This window comes from Lontra canadensis, unplaced genomic scaffold (assembly GCF_010015895.1).
Source record: "Lontra canadensis isolate GAN:19392208 unplaced genomic scaffold, GSC_riverotter_1.0 scaffold16, whole genome shotgun sequence".
NCBI lineage: Eukaryota > Metazoa > Chordata > Mammalia > Carnivora > Mustelidae > Lontra > Lontra canadensis.
The window spans coordinates 641,926-662,905 of record NW_022631010.1 but is presented as its reverse complement, the minus strand read 5'-3'; the positions used below and the strand labels follow the sequence as shown (position 1 = coordinate 662,905).

Here is a 20,980-nt window from a genome sequence, read left to right as displayed (position 1 = left end):
CTGTACAGGGACTAGAGTCTCACTCTCTGGAGAAGACCGGGAACCAGGCAGGGAATATGAGACCTTGAGAAACAGATTAGGGTCATAGCAATCTCAGCATGGGACCTAAGTTCCAGACAGGGAAACCAAGGCAGAAACCCAGATATGAGGATTGAGCTAACATAGCAATAGATGGGGAAGAATGATGTTAGACCACTCTTGATGCCAAGTTTAAAAATGCAGATTCCCAGTTTCCGGCCTCACACAGTTTAGTAGGGTCTAGGTTCAGAGTTAGGAATATGGACTTTTAATGAGTTCCTGGAACCCTGTGATGCTGACAGCCCGTGACACATGAGGACTGTGCACTGAGGGACACAGCCTTGGTGATGGGGCTTAGTACAACGAGGTGTTTAAGTTGCCTGTCACCTCTCAGGAAAATAATAGTTGTTATTATTGCTATCTTTTACTGAGGATTAATACCATGAGCTATGTTATTTCGTCTCCACAACCACTCCACGAGGCACGTGTGAATGACACAAAGCGGTTGGAGGAAGTGAGCATAAGGGAGGTTGAATACTGTGCCTAAGGTCGTGCAACAAGTAGATGGAAGAATTAGGATTTGAACAGAGCATGTGATCATCTTGTCTCCAAAACATATGTTTTTAACCACGACCCTACACGTCCTCTGGAGCTGCCTTAGTCCTCACCGCTCAGCCAACCCCACATCAAGGCCACTCCTGCCCACCTGCCCAGATGAGGAAACCAGTTCTCACTCTGAGCCTCGACCTGGGAGGCTACTGACTGAGGCCTCATGCTTTCTCTAAAACAAAATATAGGGTCGAACGGATAGTCAAAGCAGCTCTATGTGGGAATCTTCTTATAGCAGAGGTTCTCAATCTGGGACAATTTTGCCCACCCTCAGGGAGACTTTCGGCAATGTCTAGAGACATTTTCTCGATTGTCACAGCTGAGAGGTGGTGCTACTAGTATTCTAGTTAAAGAAACAAGGGATTCTGCTAAACGTCCTACAGAGCACAGGACAGCTATCCGGCAATGAAGAATGATCTTTCCAAACTATCGGTAGTGCTGAGTTTGAGAAAGCCTGTTCTACAGCAAGTTCTGACCCCATGATTCTCCCTCTCCCCGAACACGTCTGCTCATTTTCATTCAATAAATACATATCCGAGCCAGGCCCTGTGCTAGGTGTCAAGGCGCTGTGGTGGAGAAAACAGACTATGGGCCCTGCCCGGGGAACTGTGCAGTCAAGAAGAGGTGACCAGTTAAAAGCATGTGATGACAACAGTGCGTGATAAGAGTTGTGGTAAGTTAAGGGGTCAAGGAAGACCTCCCCATAGATAGGAACGAGACCTAGATAGAAGGACCAATGTATGGAAGGGTCTGGAAGACTTGGAACACACCAGAAACACAGAGTGCTAGGTGGGGAATGGTAGAAGAGGCTGCAAAGGGAGTCAGGGGTCAAGTCATGAAGGCTCTTTTTTTTTTTTTAAAAGATTTTATTTATTTATTTGACAGATGGAGATTACAAGTAGGCAGAGAGGCAAGCAGAGGGGGGTGGGGAGCAGACTCCCTGCTGAGCAGAGAGCCGGATGTGGGGCTCGATCCCAGGACCCTGAGATCATGACCTGAGCCTAAGGCAGAGGCTTAACCCACTGAGCCACCCAGGCGTCCCTCTATTTTTTTTTCTTTTTTTTAAAAATATTTTATTTATTTATTTGACACACAGAGAGAGAGAGAGAGATCACAAGTAGGCAGAGCAGCAGGCAGAGAGAGAGGGGGAAGCAGGCTCCCTGTGGAGCAGAGAGCCCCATGTGGGGTTCGATCCCAGGACCCCGAGACCATGACCTGAGCCGAAGGCAGCGGCTTAACCCACTGAGCCACCCAGGCGCCCCTGCTCTTTTTTTTTTTTAAACCACTTTACTGAGGTATAATTGACACCCAAAAAGCTGTATATATTCAATGTAGGCAGCTTAATGAGTTGGGAGATAAACACCTTTGAAGCCATCACCACAGTCTAGGCCATGAACAAATCCATCCCTTCCAGCGGTTTCCTCCTGCCCTCATTGTTTATCACTATTATTTCATGCCAAGAACACTTAAGATCTGTCCTCTTAGCAAATTTTTTAAGTATATAGTACAGTATTGTTCATTCTAGGCCCTGTGCTGTACAGTAGATCTCTAGAACTTACTAACATTGTGAAACACTGTCCCCTTTGACTAACACCTCTTGTGTTCTCCCTGGAAAGTTCTTGATGGAAAGCCTTTGAAGCCTTGGGGGTAATGGCACTTTCTGTTCCCTCTTCAGGTCTCTTGCCCAGATGTCACTTCCATGGGGCCACCTTCTCAGACCATCCTTTATAAAATAGTTGTCCTATCTCTCTTAGCTCCTCAACCTGCTTTATTTTTCACAGCACATAGTGCCCCATGGTTCTTCCACTAGCCTGTAACTAGACATTAACAAGAATGTTTCTGTTTGCTGTTCTATCCCAGAGCCTAGCACACAGTGCCTGGTACATAGGAGTAGGACCTTTAATACTTACAGAATGAATGAGTGAGTGAATAAATGAATGGACAGAAGCACATCTGATATTTAGGAAGTAGAACCAATAGTTCTTTGACAAAAGATGGATGTGGACTATGAAGGAGAGGGTAGAGTCATGGGTCATATAAGGCTTCTGGTTGGATAACTTGGTACGTGATGGTGCCCTGGCACAGGGGTCACAGTAGAAGGGTATGGAACTCACTAGGATGTGAGATAAGACATTGCTCTTTGGAGTATGAGGTGTAAGATGTCCTGGGAGGGGAAAGAGATTCTTGTCCAAGTTGTCTGACAGTATGTAATGCCTGGTTTCAACCATATCTGGGTTTGACTCCGGCCACTTCTTAGCATTGTGACTCTGGATGGTTAGGTTACTTCTCTGAACCTGTTTCCTCATCTGCAAATTGGGGAGATTCCTACCTCGTGGGGTCATTGCGTTCTAGAGTAATGCCAGGTATATAGCTGGCATTCTAACACAGTAGCGGTTATCATTGTTGCTGTAATTAGAACACCTCTGTTTCAAAGTTGTTTCCTATCAGGAGTCAAGATCTATGTCCTGGGCGCCTGGGTGGCTCAGTGGGTTAAAGCCACTGCCTTCAGCTCAGGTCATGATCCCAGTGTCTTGGGATCGAGCCCCACGTCGGGCTCTCTGCTCCATGCGGAGCCTGCTTCCTCCTCTCTCTCTGCCTGCCTCTCTGCCTACTTGTGAACTCTGCCTGTCAAATGAATAAAATCTTTAAAAAAAAAAAAAAAAGATCTATGTCCTATCATCTCCTGTGCTGGTCTTAGGTCTGCCCTCTGGATCAACCAGAATAAATCCTCTTCATCTATAGCAAGTCAGCTTTATGAAGACTGGCATGTCCCCTGCAACTCCCCCTTCTCCAGCCTAAACATCCCTCCTACTTCCCTTCTAGTAGGACATGCTTCATATGAGTGGTTCCTTCATTCACCCAGCCACTCTCCCTTCCTTAGTCACTGTCCTTCTGTGGGATGGGACCTGGACGTCCTAGGATTGTTGAGATCATGCCTTCTTCCTGTTACTCACATCATTGTCCTAGACTATGACCTCAGCTACCCAAACTCTTTGATCGGGGGTCTTTCATTCTTTCCTCTTCATTCTAGCTCATGCTTCCAAATTGGACACCTCTTGCCTGGTCCTTCTTTGTGGGCTTCCCCTAGGACCTTTCTGATAACACCTTCCAGCCCACTGCGATCCTGATCAAACATCCGATCCTAACCATTCTCCCGCTCCTTCTCCAGACCTGCGCAGTTGGCGTCGGCCGCACACCCAGACGGTGCGATGCTCCGGGATAACCCTGGAGGCCATGCTGCTTTAGCGGATCCATCTTTCTCTCCTCCTCCACCGCTTTCTCTCTTCTCCAAGAGCAAACAGCAGCACCACCCGCTGATCCACTTCTTGCTGCCCCCAGCGCCACTTCTAATGTCACCACCGCCTCTGCTGTCTGCCGCTCTCTTCCCTCTCCGGGCCACGTTTCTTCTCCTGTTATTTTCCGCTCTCTCCTTTGCCTGCCACTACTGAATATCTCAGCTCTGGCTTCTCAGGAACTGAAATCCCGCCTTCTGGCCAGCAAACCAATCACACATACTGTCTGCCATCTCTACATCTTCGGTTCAGCCCCGCTATTTTGGTCCCTGCCCGCCATACTCTGAGATTTTTCTCACTTTTTTCTGGGTTTACACCTCTTTCAGCACTTAAAGGGTGACAGACATCCTAGAGTTGGTGAACTGAGCTATGATCAGACTTCTGACATGGCTGGTGATTGGTTAATGGATCCAGGTGTAAAAGGACGGAAGGTAGGTCATTGTGTTTAAAACTGAATGGGGCTTTTTTTTTTTTTCCTTTCATGGATTTTATCTTCTTTCCGATGGGACAATGGTTCTTATTGCCTCATCAAGCAGAAAAGTCAAACCACTATAGACTGAATTTCAGCAAATGTTTTTCTCAGCTTCTAACAGATAGCAAGAATTGTGCTTGGTGTTTTTGTGTGTATTGCTCAGGAAGCCTTCGCAAGATGAAATCCCTTCCTTGCTACCCAGGCAATGCCTCCTGGACCAACTGTTCATTTGTTGGTTCATTCATTCATTCATTCGTTCATTTATTCATTTATTCATTCATCTAGTGATGATTTGTTATGCCAGGCACTGTTCTGAGTGCTGTAACAGATACAAAAATAAATAAGACAATCTCTGCTCCTCCAGTTCTCAATCTAGTGGGGGAAACATATCAACCAACAGGTAGGACTCACTGTGGCATCTGCGTTTAGAGTGGCAGACAAGCAAAGCCTTGCAGGAGTAAGGAGGGTGCCCACTAGTTCTGCCGGGAGACTTAAGGAAGATTTACCAAGAGAGGTAACATATCAGCTAGACCCTGAAGGATGAGTTTGCTAAAACACATAAAGAGAATGGGCTTGGAAAGCAGCAGGAACAGCCTGAGAGTATGCAAGGGCAGGGGCTATTTTGGAATAGGTATGGCTGGAGCATAGAAGACATGCACCGACACGAGGAGCTTCTGCCCAGAGAGGTCAAGAGGGACTGCGTGGGTCACACAGTAGCAGAAGCAAGTGAGTGGTAGAGACTGGGTTATGCAGCAGAAGTTGGAATTATCTGGTCTCTAGCCTTTTAGCCTCTCACACCCGCGTTCACATACATATACACACGCAGGTCTAATCTCTATGCCCTGTTCCCTGGTTTGGAGCTGTCCTTTGACCAGCCCTTCCCCCTCCCATTTTCCTTCTTAGGGATCTGCCCCTGAGCTCTGAGGATAGTTTCCAGTGAACCTGGGAGGGAAGCAGAAGCAGAGCTTAGAGAAGGCTGATCCATTCTCGTGTTTCAGCCTGATACAGACATTTGCCTAGGACCTGCCTAGGATCCTTAGGTCCTAGCTCCCGATGCTGCTGAGCTAGACTCTGTGACCTTCATAGCACATCCTATGTGGCCCCTGAGTGGCTCCTTGCTCGGGTAGCCCAGAAAAAGAGTTGGGTAAACCAGGTTGCCATTTACTGAGGAGGAGCTATTTTCAATTCCCCCAGGTTGTCAAAGGCTGGAGTAGGTTTATGCCCAGAGTTCCCTGTTCCTTATCTCTTACCATAAACAGTAATGAGGGCAGAAGGGGAGAAAGTTCTGAATTCCTGTGCTAGTTCAGAGGAACTCCTCAGTTGGCTCAAAGAACTCAGTTGGCTGCCTGGTTTGTCAGTGGTATCTGTCCAAAGATCCCCAGCCATTTCCCAAATGCCATAATTCATCTTAGTTGGGTTTCCAGAGTGTAAACTCCACAGATAAAGAGGAATTCCATTTATTTTAGATTTGTACCACACCTCTTTCTGGAAGGGTTTGAGACAGCTTACAGGTTGAGACAACGGTTGTAAGTAAGACTTTTAAGGATGAAACATAACTTGGTAGTGGGAAAGATGAAAAAAGTAAGTTACTTCCAGGTCTCACCATGTTCCATATTTAAGCCATACATTTGGCTGACGGGTTCTTGGGGGAAAGGCCAAGAGGGAAAACCCCTGGATCACCCAGTGTCCACTTTCTGGATCCAGAAAACATAATCTCCTGCAGGGAAAACATTTTCATCAAGCTAAAGCTTGATAGAAAGCGACTGTATTTGGGCCTAAGAAAGTTGAATGAGGGTGAAGAGTATACAATTCAAGCCAGTTGTCAGTTCTCCACTGAGCAGTGCTCCAGGCGCTGTGGAAGAGATGGTCACGGCCACCTGCCAGTTAGGGGCAAGCAGACTTGACCATGACACCTGCTGCCCTCCACGGGACCCATTAGGACTGGCTCTTGGTCCAGGGAGAATGTGGGAGGGTGGGATGACTAGATTTCAAAAGCCAAAGGAGTCAGAGACCAAGTTTTCCATGTTGAGTGTGCAAAAGATAACAGAGACACCATCCCCAGCAATAGCAAACACCTTTGCGTGATTATGTGTCAAGGACCTTTGTTCATTTTATCTTAACAGTAATCCTGTGGAGGAGGAATTACGGTTCACATTTTACACACTAGGAAACTGAAGTTCAGTTTGCCTGGCGTCACATGGCCAGCAAGCAGAGAAGTCAGGATTTGATCTCAGAACTGTGTACCTCTTTCCCACCGTACGCCTTGTTTATTCAAGCCAATAATTCTTCACTGAGGTTTTCATTAAAAAAAGGAACCTAATGTACCATTCTGTCTGAAAGGATGCAGTGCAGGGATGTAATGTTTCGATGGCATGACTTAACCTGGGGGTAGCAGCTAGAGCACCAGGATGAATAGTGAGTAACTTAGCTGTGCTGTCATGTCCATTTCTAGATGATTTACTTGAGCTTTTTGGCTGATCCTGGGCCGCAGTCAAAGTCACAAGTGATTCTCTGTAATTTGCCCACTTTGTGAACACATAATGACATATCATCTCCCTCCACATCCTCCTCCTCCTCCTCTCATCACCACGCTACCCTCCCCCAATTCTTCATCATTTCAAACCCCTCTCAGAATGCGCTGTGCTCCCCTCCCACAATTGCTCATACTGTATGCCTCAACACTGCTTCAGTCCCTCTCTGCCTGGGAGCCTCCCCTGAGTTCCCCTCTCCCGGTCCCCACCCCCATGAGGAGAAGACACATCTCTCTCATTCTCCCATAGAACCCTGTACACACCTGACTTTGAGGGCTGTGTTTTCATGGTGGGTTTACTTGTGGGGCTGTGAGCTCTTTAGGCATCTTTGTATCCCCAGAGCCTTGCACGGTGCCTGGCATGCAGTGACTGCCCAGTTATGTTCATTGAGCAGATATGAGGAGAAGCACTGGGTGTCAGGCACTTCCAGGCACTGGATGAAGAGAGATGAGTAGAACACAGACCCTTCCCTTAAGGCACTTAGAGTCTCAAAGGTCAAGTAAAGATTAGAACCCAGTACTGTAAGGTCTATACTATCTATAATGGGGGGTTGGGGGAGCACAAGAGAGGAAGAAAATGACTTAGTTTGGGGGGGTGAGGGAAGTCTTCTAGAGGTAGTAATTTATGAGTGGAGCCTTAAAATAATGAAAGATTTTCACCTAAGGAGTGAGTATGCCAGGGCCAGGGAAAAACATACAAAAGCATGAGAGAGAGTCAGTGTTTGAAAAAGTGCAAGAAGTATTGATATCTTGTTGCCATAATTTGGAGTGAAAGACACGTTCTAGGTCTCAGTATGAAGGTGGTAAGGCTGTCATGCTGTTGTAGAGGTTAAGACTTTATTGTCTGTTTTGTTTTTAATCAGTCAGCTGCATTTATCACAAGGCAATAAAGATGTTATAGTCACCTTAGATGAAAAAAATAATAACTTATTTATAGTTTCCGGTCTGCTTCCTTCCCCGGTTTGCTTTGACTTGTAACGATAGACACATCCACAATAAGACTGTTGGTATAGAAACAAGAAGCAAAAATCACAATGGGAATAATACTGTTTTCTAAGTTCTTTCTCCTTCCTTAAATCACGTGGTGTGCAGGGTAATTCTCTGAGGGTGGGCTGAAGCTTCCATCTGGCTCAGAGACCAGCATGGGGCGGTGCCCCTGTAAATGCTGGTGGGTTCAAGAGTCCCATGGGGGTTTCCCTCATTTTCCAACTGATGCCACAGGTATTTCCCGGTGCTCTGGTTTCTTCAGGCTTCCATCCCCACATGCCTGTCAGTGGGAATAAACATTTCTACTTTGCTGTCTTCCGGAGTCATTGTCTGTTTGAGTTTCTTCTTCCAAGTTACTTTCCAACATTCTTGCCCTTTCAAAATGTTCCTCCCCTCTTTAAATGACTCCATGCCTAAAACCTAGAAAACAGAAATGCTCCTCCGTGATCCTCTAATGGAGGGTGCTCCTGGTTAATTCTTTTTTTATTAAAAAAAAATATTTTTGACATCATTTCAGACTTTCGGAGAACTTTTCCAGAATAGGACAAAGAAGTCCTGAATACCCTTCACCTGGTTTTCCCAATTCTTAACGTTTTACTACATTTGTCCCCCGCCCCTCCTCTCCCTCTCTCTTTTCTGAATCTGTTTAAGAAAAAGTTGCAGACATCGTGCGCCATTATATAAGCCAAAATACTTCAGTGGATATTTTCTAAAAACAAGAAATTCTCTTACATAACCATGCTATTATTTTTTTGTGTGTGTGTTCCCGTCTATGCTTTTTTCCTATGCATGCATTTATGTATTTATATTTAAATTAAATAATGCATTATTTTGCTCATATGTACTTACAATGGCTTGCTCTTTTGGAGGGGTTAGCGGTAAAGCCTGTATATAATCTCAGGTCAATAAGGATTCTATAACATGATTCTTCAGCCGACTCTGACGTTCGACACAGCGGTTCTGGAGCGCACATTTTAACAGGCTGGTCTGCTTCAGAGAAGAAGCATTCTTATGCTCATGCATGTCTAGTTACATTTCAGCGGAAACCACTGCATAAGGGAGTAAAGAGGCAGGGTACCAGACAGCCTTGAATGCAAATTTAATCTTTTATTCTGTAGCCAGTAGAGAGCCCATGAACACTTCATGGTGAGGGAGCCAACGAGAGCTGGGTTTTCTGGAGATTAGCTTACCAGTGCATGTGCAGGAGGGAACGAAGGAGGAAGCAATCACAGCATGAATCCATAGGTCCCTTCAGTATAAAATGATCCCGAGTTTCAAGGGCGGATCTCTGTCCAGGTAGATCGGAGCCTTCTGCATTATGATGCGTCTTTCTCTTTCCCGTGTCTTTCAGAACTGGCTAAAGTCCTATGGCTACCTGCTCCCCTCGGACTCCCGGGCGCCCGCGCTGCACTCAGGGAAGGCCTTACAGTCAGCAGTCTCCACCATGCAGCAGTTTTATGGGATCCCCGTCACGGGGGTGTTGGATCAGACAACAATCGAGTAAGATCTGTGTAGGCCATCGTGCCCTACTTTCCAGACTTACATTTGGGTTCATATTTGTCACAGGCCCCGTGTATATACCATGCCCATCCTGTCTGCCTGTCTTTCACTCCTGCAGTATCATCCAGTGGGTACCCCAAGGTGCCCTTTCCTATGTGAGTGGGGGAGGGGCTCTGCCCTAAATTTGAGGCATGACCTTAACTCTTTTGGACCTCAGTTTCCTTATCAGCACAATGAGCAGTTTTGTGAGAGGGGGTCTTAAATCTCCCCTGACTCTAATAGCTTTTGGCTCTCTGAGTCACCGCTCTGGCTTTCCCTGAGACGTACACATCTCCCTTGGTACAAACAAGTCCAGAATGATAATGAGTTGGCAACTCGCTCCACTTTTTCCGTTTTTCAAATATCACTGAATGCCCACGTGTGCCAGGCACTGGACTTGATCCTATGAGCCCTGCCTCCAGAGGCTCACCACGCCATGAAAAGTGCAATCATCTGGCTGCACCAGTCTAGAATGCAGAAGGAAACATGAATTTTCAGGGAGGTACTCCAGAGAAGCCAGACCATGAGCTTGGTTGCGTTTACTCAGAGGAAGTACAAAGAGGAGGAAGAGACGGTGTGATAGGGATGGAACCCAGGATGGGGGCTGAAAAGGAGCAGCCAGAGCAGTAGAGGAAGCCAGGGGTTCTGTGTCCTGGGGCAGAAGGGGAGCACGGCCAGTGGGCCCGGCTGCTGCAGAGCAGTTAGGAGACAAAAGAGCACTGGGGCCGAGTCCATCAGGGAGGAGACCAGTGCAGGCTCTGTGGACCGGCAGAGACAAGGTCTGACTGCAGTGGGGAGGAGCGCAGGAGGGGAGTCGAGGTGGCGAGCGGAGGCAAAACTTGCTAGAAGCCTGACAGTGAGGGAGGAATAGAGGGTAGCTAGAGGTGGATGGATTTTTGTTGGTTTGTTTGTTCATTTGAAGACAGCAGAGAACTAAGCATCCTTACATTTGTTTAAGAAGTAGCCTTGAAAGTCATTCACGCTGCACAAGGAAAGCCATTGCCACCACAAAGCCATGGCAGCGAGCTGGGGGAGGGTCCCAAGGAGATGGGGAGGGCTGGCGGTCCTGAGCCCAGGTAGCAGCAGGGAGCAGGGCCCCAGGGCGGTGTGCAGGGAGGTGGTAGGTGGGGGCCGATCCAGGATCCATCCACCCTGGGCCTGAGTCACCCCCGGGAGACTCATCTTTCTGGGCCTCAGCTTGTTCACGTGCAAAGGGGAGTGCTGGATTACAGGTCTCCAATTCTAGATCCCATTTTCCTAAGCTGTTAAAATTGGGTTGAGTCTGAGGTTTTCTGATCTTCTAATTCTGTACGAACGTTTTCTAGTCCTCGGGTTCTCTGATTGCGAGATTGTGAACTTCGAAGACAATACGTTTCACTGCTGCGATGATGGAGTGGTGACGGTGGATGCCGTGGCCCCGTGGCCTCTGGAGGCAGCCGGTTATAGAGAGCCTGGCCGAATTCAAAGCAGAGGTTATTTTGAGGGCTTTGTGCGGGCCTTGTGGCAGTGCATCCTGGGGCAGGAGCGCTGGTGTCTCTGCTGAGGCACCACCTGGCCTTGGGTTTTACTCTGTTCCAGAAAGCCCCAGGCCTGCTGGACAGGGTTCAGAGAGTGGCAGGTGGACCAAGAGAGGAGGAGGTGGAGGGAACCAGCTGGGGGAGGAGGATGGCATTTCCCACGTGCAGGTCTGCCCCCACTTCTTTGTAGGAAGGCAGGGAACGTGGTCTTGGAGGCACAACAAGGGAAAAGGCGCACACACTTCATCCCAGACCTGAGTGAGGAGGCTGTTTTGTGGGGTAGAATTTAGAGACCTTAGTTTCTATTCCAGCTCTGTGACCTTGACAGTCACTGCCTTTCTCTGGGCCTGTTTCCTCCCCAGGGGCCCTTCCAGGCCTACCTCAGCCTTGGCTGTCGCACAGGTGGCTCCTGGTTCTTCCTAAGGACCCTCAGGGAAAGGAAGCCAGAGCAGCCATTTAAAAGTACTACTTTTTTAGTGCCTACCTCGGAAAATGTCACACATTCCTTCATTCAGCATATCCTCAAGCCCAAACTTGTGCTAGGCCTGAGGAAAGAAAAGCCCCAGCTTCTATTGTCTTGTTTTGTTTGTCAACTTGCATGAATTACTAGCTCATTTACTCATTCAACTAAGTCCCTGTCCTGCCTCAATGGCTGTATTCTGCAACGTACTCGATTTATCTGTGTATCTTTTCACTCCTCTGCAAAAATGAGGATAAATAATTTCTGGTCACCTCACAGAGCTGTTTTGAGAATCAAAAAAAAAAAAGTCTTCAAAAGAACGCCAAACTCTGTAAAAATTAGAAACGTTTGTACCAATACGTGATATTGTTATTATTGTGTTTTTTAGTATTGATTTCTGAGTAGAGGCACTCGAGGCAACAGGAAGCCTGCAAAGATGAGTAAGACCTAGTGAAGTCCCTCGGGGGCCTTTTACTATTTGGTGACAATAGTCTCTGTTTCCTCTTCTCTGTATTGCCCATGGCAACGGCTTTCAGCAGCTGCCCAGGAGGTGGACTGTTGGCCCTTCCAGCAATCTCCAGCTGTGGTTTAGTGAGTTGGTCATTAGGCCAGCACAAGGACATAAAATGCAAGGATGGCCTGGGCCCCAATCAACTACGATCTTCTAAAATCTCCTACCCTGCCCTCTTTTTGATATCCCCAACGATGTCCCAGGCTTACGGTTCCCTAATGTCATTTAACCTGATAACAGTTACTGGGATTCACTTAGTTCCAGGCACTGGGCTAGCCCCTGGGGACACGATGATGAATACGATGCCGTTCCAGTCCTCGAAGAATCTGCCATCTGTTAGAGGCGATACACTAATAGATTTAAAATCACAACACAGCGTATGAACTGCAGCAGAGAATTCTGTTCCAAGCCCTACAGGTGTTTAGCCACTTTCTGAACAGCTCTAGTGAAAGGGAATTTGCTGTCTTAGGAGCTATGCCACTCTGCTGCTGGGCGGTTCTGATTCATTCTCTGATTCATTCAGCAAATCATTAGCAAACATCTTCTGGGTTACGCACTGCACAGGCAAGGTTCCTATGTTCACGGAACTTAGAATCTGCTAAGAGATTCAAAGAATAAACAAAAAAGCTAATATATGATATAGTTTCAGGCGATGATCAATGCTATGAAGAATAATTAAGCAGGATAAACGGATAGCCGTAGGATGAGAGGGGGGAGCTATTTCAGAGGAGGTGGGCAGGGAAGTCCTATCTGAAGGGGTAACATCTTCACATCAGAGTAACATCAGAGACCTTAAAGAAGTAAGGGAACGGATCATGTGGAGAAGAAGAGCATTGTAAGCAGAAGAAACAAAGACCCTGAAGTGGGAATCATCTTGGCCTGTGCCAGGCCCAGCAAGAAGGCCCTGTGGCTGGGAGCCCAGTGTAGGGGGCGGCGGCGGTGGGGGGGGGCTTCCCCTTGAAGAGAACTCAGGGCCTAGATCATGTGTATCCCTGCAGGCCGACATGAGGAGTTTGCATTCATTCTAGGTGTTTGGGGACATCGTTGGAGGGTTTTAAAGCAGGGAGTGAGGTGACCTCATCCCATTTATTTCTACATAGACTAAGGCTTACTACAACCTAAGAACAGCGAGAGCGAGAATTCTCGTGTTGTCGATGGGGAAACTGAGGTTCACAATAATTCGCTTGCCTGGGCTCCCACGATGAGTGGTGGAGCTGGAACTATCAAGCCCACGCCTCTGAGCCATGCAGCCCCCTGTCTCCCTAATCAGTCGTGAGTGAAGGAGTCGAGTAACCAGTGGGTCGTGTCCCGCGAGGGAGCCCATCAGAGCCAGGGTCCCCAATCCAGGACGCGGGAGCACACGGCCATTTCGACCGGGACTGGGAACCCTGTCTGGCCTTCCTAGAGTGCTGGGTGACCACAGCACGTGCATGTGTGTCCTCTCTGCCCAGGTGGATGAAGAAGCCACGCTGCGGTGTCCCCGATCACCCCCACTCGAGCCGCAGGCGGAGGAACAAGCGCTATGCTCTGACCGGACAGAAGTGGAGGCAGAAACACATCACCTACAGGTGCTTACCTCCCTGTCCCCCCACTTCCTGGCTTCGGCTCCACCCGCTCCTGCTATAGGTGGTGGGTGTGTGATGGGGGTGAGAACCAGGTATGCCGGCATCAGGACCGGGTGCGGAGGGCCTATGACTTCGTCCCCCTGGTGGCTTCCAGAGGATGCTTTGTCTCCAACTTCAGGTGTGTTTGGTCCTTTGGGGGCTCATTAGTTGTGTCCTGCTTAGAGTCCTACAGTTTTTAGAAAGTGGGATATGGATTGTTCAGCAGCTTTCTGCTGTGATAAAAATCCAGGGCTGCACGCACTCTCCCTGTCCCTGCTTGCCAAACCCCACTCACTCCCCTTGATCTGGGTTCCTTCTCCACTGAGCCCCCATGGACATCACCTGAACTTCCCAGCACCTGAGCCCCCATGGATGTCACCTGAACTTCCCAGCACCGTTCTAGTTGCCTCCTAAGGGAACTGAATCACAACAACGTTGCTCCTGAACTGTCTGGGGAAACCAAAGGGCAGAGGAGGATCAGTCCCCAAGTCAGATCAGTGACCGAGGACAGGGGTGATGGAGCCCAGCACAGCGGACTCAGACAGCACGATTCAGAGTGGGGCTGAGACTGAGGCCAGGCATAGAGCAGACTCAGATGGGCTCTAGTTGGCACCTCTCAAGGCCCTGACTCCATCTCAGGTAGATGCCCTGGGGTTAGCGGTAGGACCTAAGACAGAGATCCCTTAATAAATATATTTAAAAAAAAAAAGATTTTATATATTTATTAGAGAGAGAGAGAGAGAGCACAAGTGGGGGGGGCAGAGGAAAAGAAGCAGGATCCTTGCCAAGCAGGGAGCCCAACTCAGAGCTCAATCCCAGGACCCTGGGATTATGACCTGAGCCGAAGGCAGACGCTTAACTGAATGCACTGCCCCTAAGACAGAAATTCTTAAAACTGAAGAATGAAGTGCTCTTCTGCTAATGAATGATAGAGACTAGGACTTGATTTTTTTCCAGAAATCTGACAAGAGAAGGAAACCCAAGAAGAATCTGGGTTAGAAACTCGATAGACTCTTAAGGTATCCTAAAGAGGTAGAATGAATCAAGAGAAAGAACTGGTTTCTAACCTTAACTTCTATCATCGACCTCTCTGGGCCTCAGTTTCCTTACCTATAGAATGGGTGAATAATCCTTACCCAGGTGTTCATGGGGCAGAGCACCCAGTAGTGATGCCCTGTATGGAGAACCATTCAATATGGCTCTTGTAACCTTAAATCACTAAGTTTTTAACTGACAAAATCAGATACCACTGTATACCAACTTCCCAGGTCGACAAGCAATAGTTGGGTAATTGGTACCAAATATTTGTAAAAGGGATGTTTCACTTAAACTCTCCACTGTTTAAATATTTCTGTAACTTTTATAAATACATTTTATGTATTAGGAGAAAAACTTAAAATTTTGAAAATGCTGTTCCCCTCCCCCTTTCTTTCCTGCACACTGGAATGGAATTCTGTATTCAACACAAGCTTTGTGAGAGGTCAAATATAAGACCTCAATTAAAGCTAAGCCACTGAGACTGAGGTAGGGGTGGGGACCCAAAGGCTTCACCCAGCCTCTTCTTCAACACCAGAGGTAACTCAGCAGAATCCTAGGGTTCAAAATTTGGAGACAACTGGTCCATATGGTCTATGGTATTCTATTATCTTGCAAACCTCTGACTCTGACGGTTCCTCCCTACTGACTCTCCCCTCTCTCACCAGCATTCACAACTACACCCCGAAGGTGGGTGAGCTAGACACACGGAAAGCAATTCGCCAGGCTTTTGATGTCTGGCAGAAGGTGACCCCGCTGACCTTTGAAGAGGTGCCATACCATGAGATCAAAAGTGACCGGAAGGAGGCAGACATCATGATCTTCTTTGCTTCTGGTTTCCATGGCGACAGCTCCCCATTTGATGGAGAAGGGGGATTCCTGGCCCACGCCTACTTTCCTGGCCCAGGGATTGGAGGAGATACTCACTTTGACTCAGATGAGCCGTGGACACTAGGAAATGCCAACCATGATGGTAAGGCCATGAGGAGAACGGGGTCAGTCCTGGATTGCTCAGTTGTCATGGAAAGACACCCCAGGGAAGAGCTTGGGATGCCGTAGATGAGTTTCCTGTTCTGGAGCTTTGTGTTCAAGAGCTAAGAACCTAAGAGGGTGGAAACTGAGATCTCTGATAATGTTCAACACTGGCCCATCCATGTAGATGGATCAGATCACTTAGTAAATGGTTCTAACGTGGGGTGAGTCCAGAAGGAGGGGTTAGGCCATGAATAGGAAGAGGATGTCATGGATCAGAGGCTGGAGAAAAAGGTAAAAACATCATTCAAGCGGAAAGTGGGGTCTGAAAATGGTAGTGCCTGGCCTGGCTGCTAAGGGCTTCAAAGGCCATCGTACAAGATGACATGACTCTCTCTCTCCTTTATGTCAACTTCATGGGTGAATAATCACTCTAGTATCCTTGGGTAACTTGCTTTTCACCCCTGTAACTCAATGGGTGCTATATGGAGCCACGGTCATATTGCACAGTGCGAGTAACAATACTCTTGAGCTTCCAAAAGCGTTCCTCATCAGTATTTACTCCCAAGGCACTTGCTTAGTAAGTAGGCAAGTGGACATCATTATGCCCACTTTTAAGATAAAGGGCTTGGGGCTCAAATGGCACAGCTGGTAACCAGCAGCACAAGGGCCCAAAACAGCCCAGCCACTCGGCTCTGAGACTAGAGGCAAATGATTCCCTCTTAGTATCCTCGCATATAAAAATGAGGGACTGGACTAGGTGATCTCTAAGCCCTCTTCCAACACTAATGTAGCATGATACACAGCCCAGGGAAGAGGATACCCAAACATTTAAACAAAAAAGACATGGTCTGTGCCCTCTGATAGTCCACAGTTGAGTGGGGGGAGACACGTGTGCATAAGCAACTCTGTCACAAAGCAAACCACTGAAGGAGGTAGTGGAAGTACCAAGAAAATAAGAAGAGGCAGAGGGGGTCTGGAGGAGAAAGGGATAGAGGATTCTGACTTTGAGATGAGAATAGATAATGATTAGCATGTTGAGATTCCAAGGCCTGTGTCAAGTGCTTTTCACATACTATGTAATATGTATATATCATTATCATCATCCCCATTTTACAAATAGGTAAACTGAAGTCTGTAGAAACATTAAGTAGTCTTCCTACAGTCCCATAGGCGGGAATGGTGAGATGAGGCTTTGAACCTGGGCATTATGACTCTGGAGCACTTTCTTTCTTTCTTCTTTTTTTTAAGTAACCACTTCCCCCAATGTGGGGCTCAAACTCATGATCCTGAGATCGAGTTTCATGCTCTAATGACTAAGCCAGCCAGGCACCCCTGGAACACATACTCTTAGCTACCAAGCTAAGCTCCCATGGTCCTCAAACTGCAGGGCACACCAGAATCGTCCAGAAATCTTTCTAAAGAATGCCCATTCCAGGTTCCAGGCCCCTAACCTCTTGCTACTCTGATTCTTTGATTCTGGGGTCAGGCCTGGGGATCTGTGCTTGGTGTGATAAATGCTCCAGGAACCTCCGATATAGACGTTCCCTCACCTCGAGAAATACTGGCTTGGTCCCCAGAGTTTCCCCTCACTTGCCTTGTCATAAGAATCCCCTGAGATCCTTGTTAGAAACAGATTTCTAGGCCCTTCCCCTGGGCATTCTGTTTCTGAAACTTAGGTATGTCCGGGAAACACGGGGCATTCTTTTCCCTCAGCTATGCTGCAGGCTGAGAGCAGACTCCTACAGGTCCCGTTCCTCAGGGGCTCAGTCTGGTGTCTGGGGCTGGGGAAAGCCTCCTTGAGAACATTTCAGATCATTGCGTGGATCAGGGATCAGCAACTCTCTTGGCTTATCTGTCAAAGGGTGACTCGGCCAAGGCTCAGCCTCGGCAAAGACAGGAAAGTTTTAAACTTCTTTGTCCCTCACCCTCTTCAAATGTTGGTCCTCTTTCCTATCCAGCACCATTTCCTTGGCCCTGATACCCCCTTCCTGACATCCTGGGTGTGCTTTCTGGCTTTCTAAACAGCTATTTTTCTCCCCTTCTTCTTGAATCAGTGTCCAGGAAGGGCTGGCTGTCTGTGCTACCTGATAAAGTGCGAGGAGAAGAAATTAACATTTTTGAGCCCTGTTATGTGCCTGGCACGGTTAGCTGATAAGATTTTAGTTCTAGCCCTGATGGAGACAAATGAATTCTTAAAGGGTTGTTGGCTAGAGGAGGCACAGGGAGGACACTCCTACCAACTCTGCCTTCCCCTTCCCAGCTCTGAGGTTTCTACTGCCTGCCAGCCCTCCTTGCTGTTAGAGACCTTGTGTCCCATCTCAAAATCCCACAAACTTCTGGTGGTGCATGCAGGAAGGAGCTGGGACATGTGGATGGGCACAGTCCCAGAATCTCTCGCCTGTCCCACCCCATCCCAATGAACAATCACCAATTGTGACAGATCGTCCCAGATGGCCAATGTCTTCTCTGGACAAGAGTCAGGACTTTCCTGTGCTCTGGAAATCCAAGCACGAACTTGTTCAGTGCGGCCCCTGACCTTAGCAACAGGCCCCTGACAGGTGAACTGGAACACAGCAGGTTGCCCTAGGACAGTTTCTGGAAGGAGATGAGAGGAACCAAGATTTATGGAGCACCTGTATATTATCTCGTTTAAATTCCACATAAATTCAGCGAGGGGGTACGTGGAGCCTCCCAGGAACTTTGTGTTTATTGGCTTTCTTCTCTCTTCTAAATTTCCATTATGGAAAACTTCAAACTCACAAAATAAGGGAGAATGATAATATGAACCCCCAGGTGCCCACCACCTTGTTTCACCCATTCCCCATGTGATGTCTGCACCATCTCACCTACTCTCCCTCTGCCACTTTTATTTCCTGACCGACGTATTTTAAAGAAAATCCTTGGCACAATATCATGTCACCTGTAAATACTTTAGGACATACCTCTAACGAGTTATTTTTTAACCCAACCACAAAACCATTATCAAACCCAACAAAATTTTCAAGGATTTCTTAAAATCCAATTCCTGGTTTGGGTCCATTTTCCCAGAATTATCTCAAAAACGTCTTTAACAGCTGTTTGCTCACAGCTGGACCCAGACAATAGCCACATGGCACACACCGTTGACATCTCATAAGCCATTTCCATTCATAGCCATCACCTCACCTCCCCACCCGCAACCCCATTGAAGAGTCCGGGTCACTTGTCCCAAGCACAATTATTTGGCTTAATGGGATTCAGATTCACTTTTAACACATCTCCCTTACTCCCATATCCTGAATATTGGTCATTAGACCTTCAGGCCTGACTAAATTCACTTTTGGGCAAGAGCATCCTAAGTGGCGGGTGTCGTCCTGCACGGGATGCTCGGCTGTCCCACCGTTAGTGGCGCCGAGCTGGAGCGGCAGCCTCACGTGTGTCAGCCTGACCCAATCACCATAAAATTCACTTGGGGGATTTTATGTTTTTTAAAAATGTTACCTAAGTCCTAACCCCAAACTCCTGAATCAGAAGCTCCCCCGTCTGTGTTTAAAAGGCTCTCCTGGAGAACCACTGGATGTAAGGGTGGAAGGACGATCCGATTCCTCCACGTCATTGGAGATTGTGGGAAGGGCAATCTGGCCCACCGTACCTTCCAGCTGGTTTCGGGGGCTGCTTCCAGGCACCTGCTGTCCTCATCTCTTTTCAGTGAGTCAACGTCTGAGTTCACTAAGCTCGATGAGAAGGGGGCCCGGCCCTGGGGGAAGGTGACAAGACAGGAAGAGTCACTGAGACCAGCCCTTTGTAGAGTCCTTACTTCTGTGACTCTTCCCCGCCCTGGGAGTTAGACCAGACAGGGATCATAATCTCCCTTTAACAGATGAGGAGAGTAAAGTTCCAAGTGGTTATAAAAACTCCGTTAAGTGGCAGAGCCAGGTGGGAACCCAGGACTCTGAATTTTTCATAATCACCCCAGGTGGTTCTGCAGCAGGTGGTCCAAGGACCACACCTGGAATGTTTGGCACTGTTCCCTCCTGGCTGCTGTCACCCATCCCTGTCACCCAGCCCTGTCCAGCACAAAGCCTGCCCTCAAGGAAGTCACAGTCCTGGGGCAGAAGACAGTGTGTGCTAGTGGCTGCCACGGAGGGTGGAAAGGGGTCAGTGCCATAAAGATGACTCGAAGAAACTGCTAGGGAAGTCAAGGAGGGAGGACTCACTGCCAGTGGGGGAAATCAAGGAAGTCTTCCTGGAAGATGTGGCAACGAGCTGAACTTGGACAGAGTAAGGCTATTCTGGGTAGAGGGGACAGCACTGGCAAAAGAACAGAGGCAAAGGGAAATGTTACAACCTTTTGGGGGGTTGGAGGGGGTCAATGAGATGGGACTTAACAAATAAGGAAATTCTAAGAAAAGGAAATGGCAGAGACAAGGTATACTTGGGTAGTTGAGTCAGACGTTTGGGTACTTGCTAGGCGATCCTAGGACTTGAGCTCCCAGCCTGTGGGGATGCTGGTCCTTGCACACAGCTCCACGGGACCCTGCTAGTTAAGAGTATCTGCAGCTCTGTGCCAGGAGGCAGAGTGAGCACTTTACATGCCTTGCCTCATTGACTTCACCCCCATTCTTAGGGTGAAGGTACCATTCCCCGCATATTACAGAGAAGAAATTTAAACCGTCACACGGCTGCGACATGCAGAGCTGGGATCCGGGTCCGGTTCCCTCGGACCACACTTCTAACTACTCTCCTTCCTTGCTTCTCACCCTCTTGGAGGGCAAAGACCCTAAAAGCCTCCTGCCCCTTAAGTCCTGGGATCTTCTCCATCCTGCTTTTTCCTCTCACACGTTCCAGGGAGTTCTTCTGCCCCCTCCCCTCTCCTTCCATCTCCCCAGAGCACCCCCCACTGAAAAGTCTCTTCAGGTTCTGTGCCATGGGATGCCAGCTCCCCAGCTCCTCTCTACCTTTTGGTCTCCAGCGTAAGCCCACGGTCCTCTTTCCTTCAAGGGCTTACTCCTGTTCTCTGCAAAGACCCAGGCACAGAGGCCATCAGAGTAACAGACACAGACTGAGGACAAGGGTTTAGAGTCTTGCCAAGTGCTCAGAGCCCCTCTCCCTGGTTCCCAGCAGAGATCCCTGTGGATGCCCCCCGAGGAAGAGCCTAGTCATGGGATAAGAGGCCTGAACAGCTTGTCCCAGGTCGCAGAGCAGGCCAGGAGCAGAGCCAGGCAGCACAAGCCCCCAGGAAGCAGAGCTGCCTTCCGCTGGCTCCAGTAGCTGCCTTTGTTTGGGATGGAGCTGAGAGATGAGCTCACCCTTCCCTGCTGCCAGAGCAACCAGGACCTAAGGAAGGAACTGGGGGCGGCCTGGCCTCCTCCTGCCAGCTTGCCCTTCCCCAGCAGAAGGCCAGCCCCAGGCTCTTGGCCAACCTTGCCCTGATCTTGCCCATCCCCACTT

The 20,980-nt window shown here is 48.3% G+C and overlaps 1 protein-coding gene across 3 annotated transcripts in view; it reads left to right on the top strand.

The window, feature by feature from the left end:
* MMP24 (matrix metallopeptidase 24) overlaps window positions 1–20,980 on the top strand; it is a 42,880-nt gene that overhangs the window by 9,357 nt on the left and 12,543 nt on the right. The window contains exons 1-4 of one of the 3 annotated variants that reach the window (XM_032858806.1): window positions 4,310–4,351; window positions 9,261–9,409; window positions 13,388–13,504; window positions 15,244–15,548. In XM_032858806.1, the coding sequence (XP_032714697.1) occupies window positions 4,325–4,351; window positions 9,261–9,409; window positions 13,388–13,504; window positions 15,244–15,548 (598 nt within the window). In that variant the 5' untranslated portion in view covers window positions 4,310–4,324. Of the gene's footprint in view, window positions 1–4,309; window positions 4,352–9,167; window positions 9,410–13,387; window positions 13,505–15,243; window positions 15,549–20,980 lie in introns of those variants that run through there. The other 2 variants (XM_032858808.1, XM_032858807.1) reach the window with 2 other exon arrangements.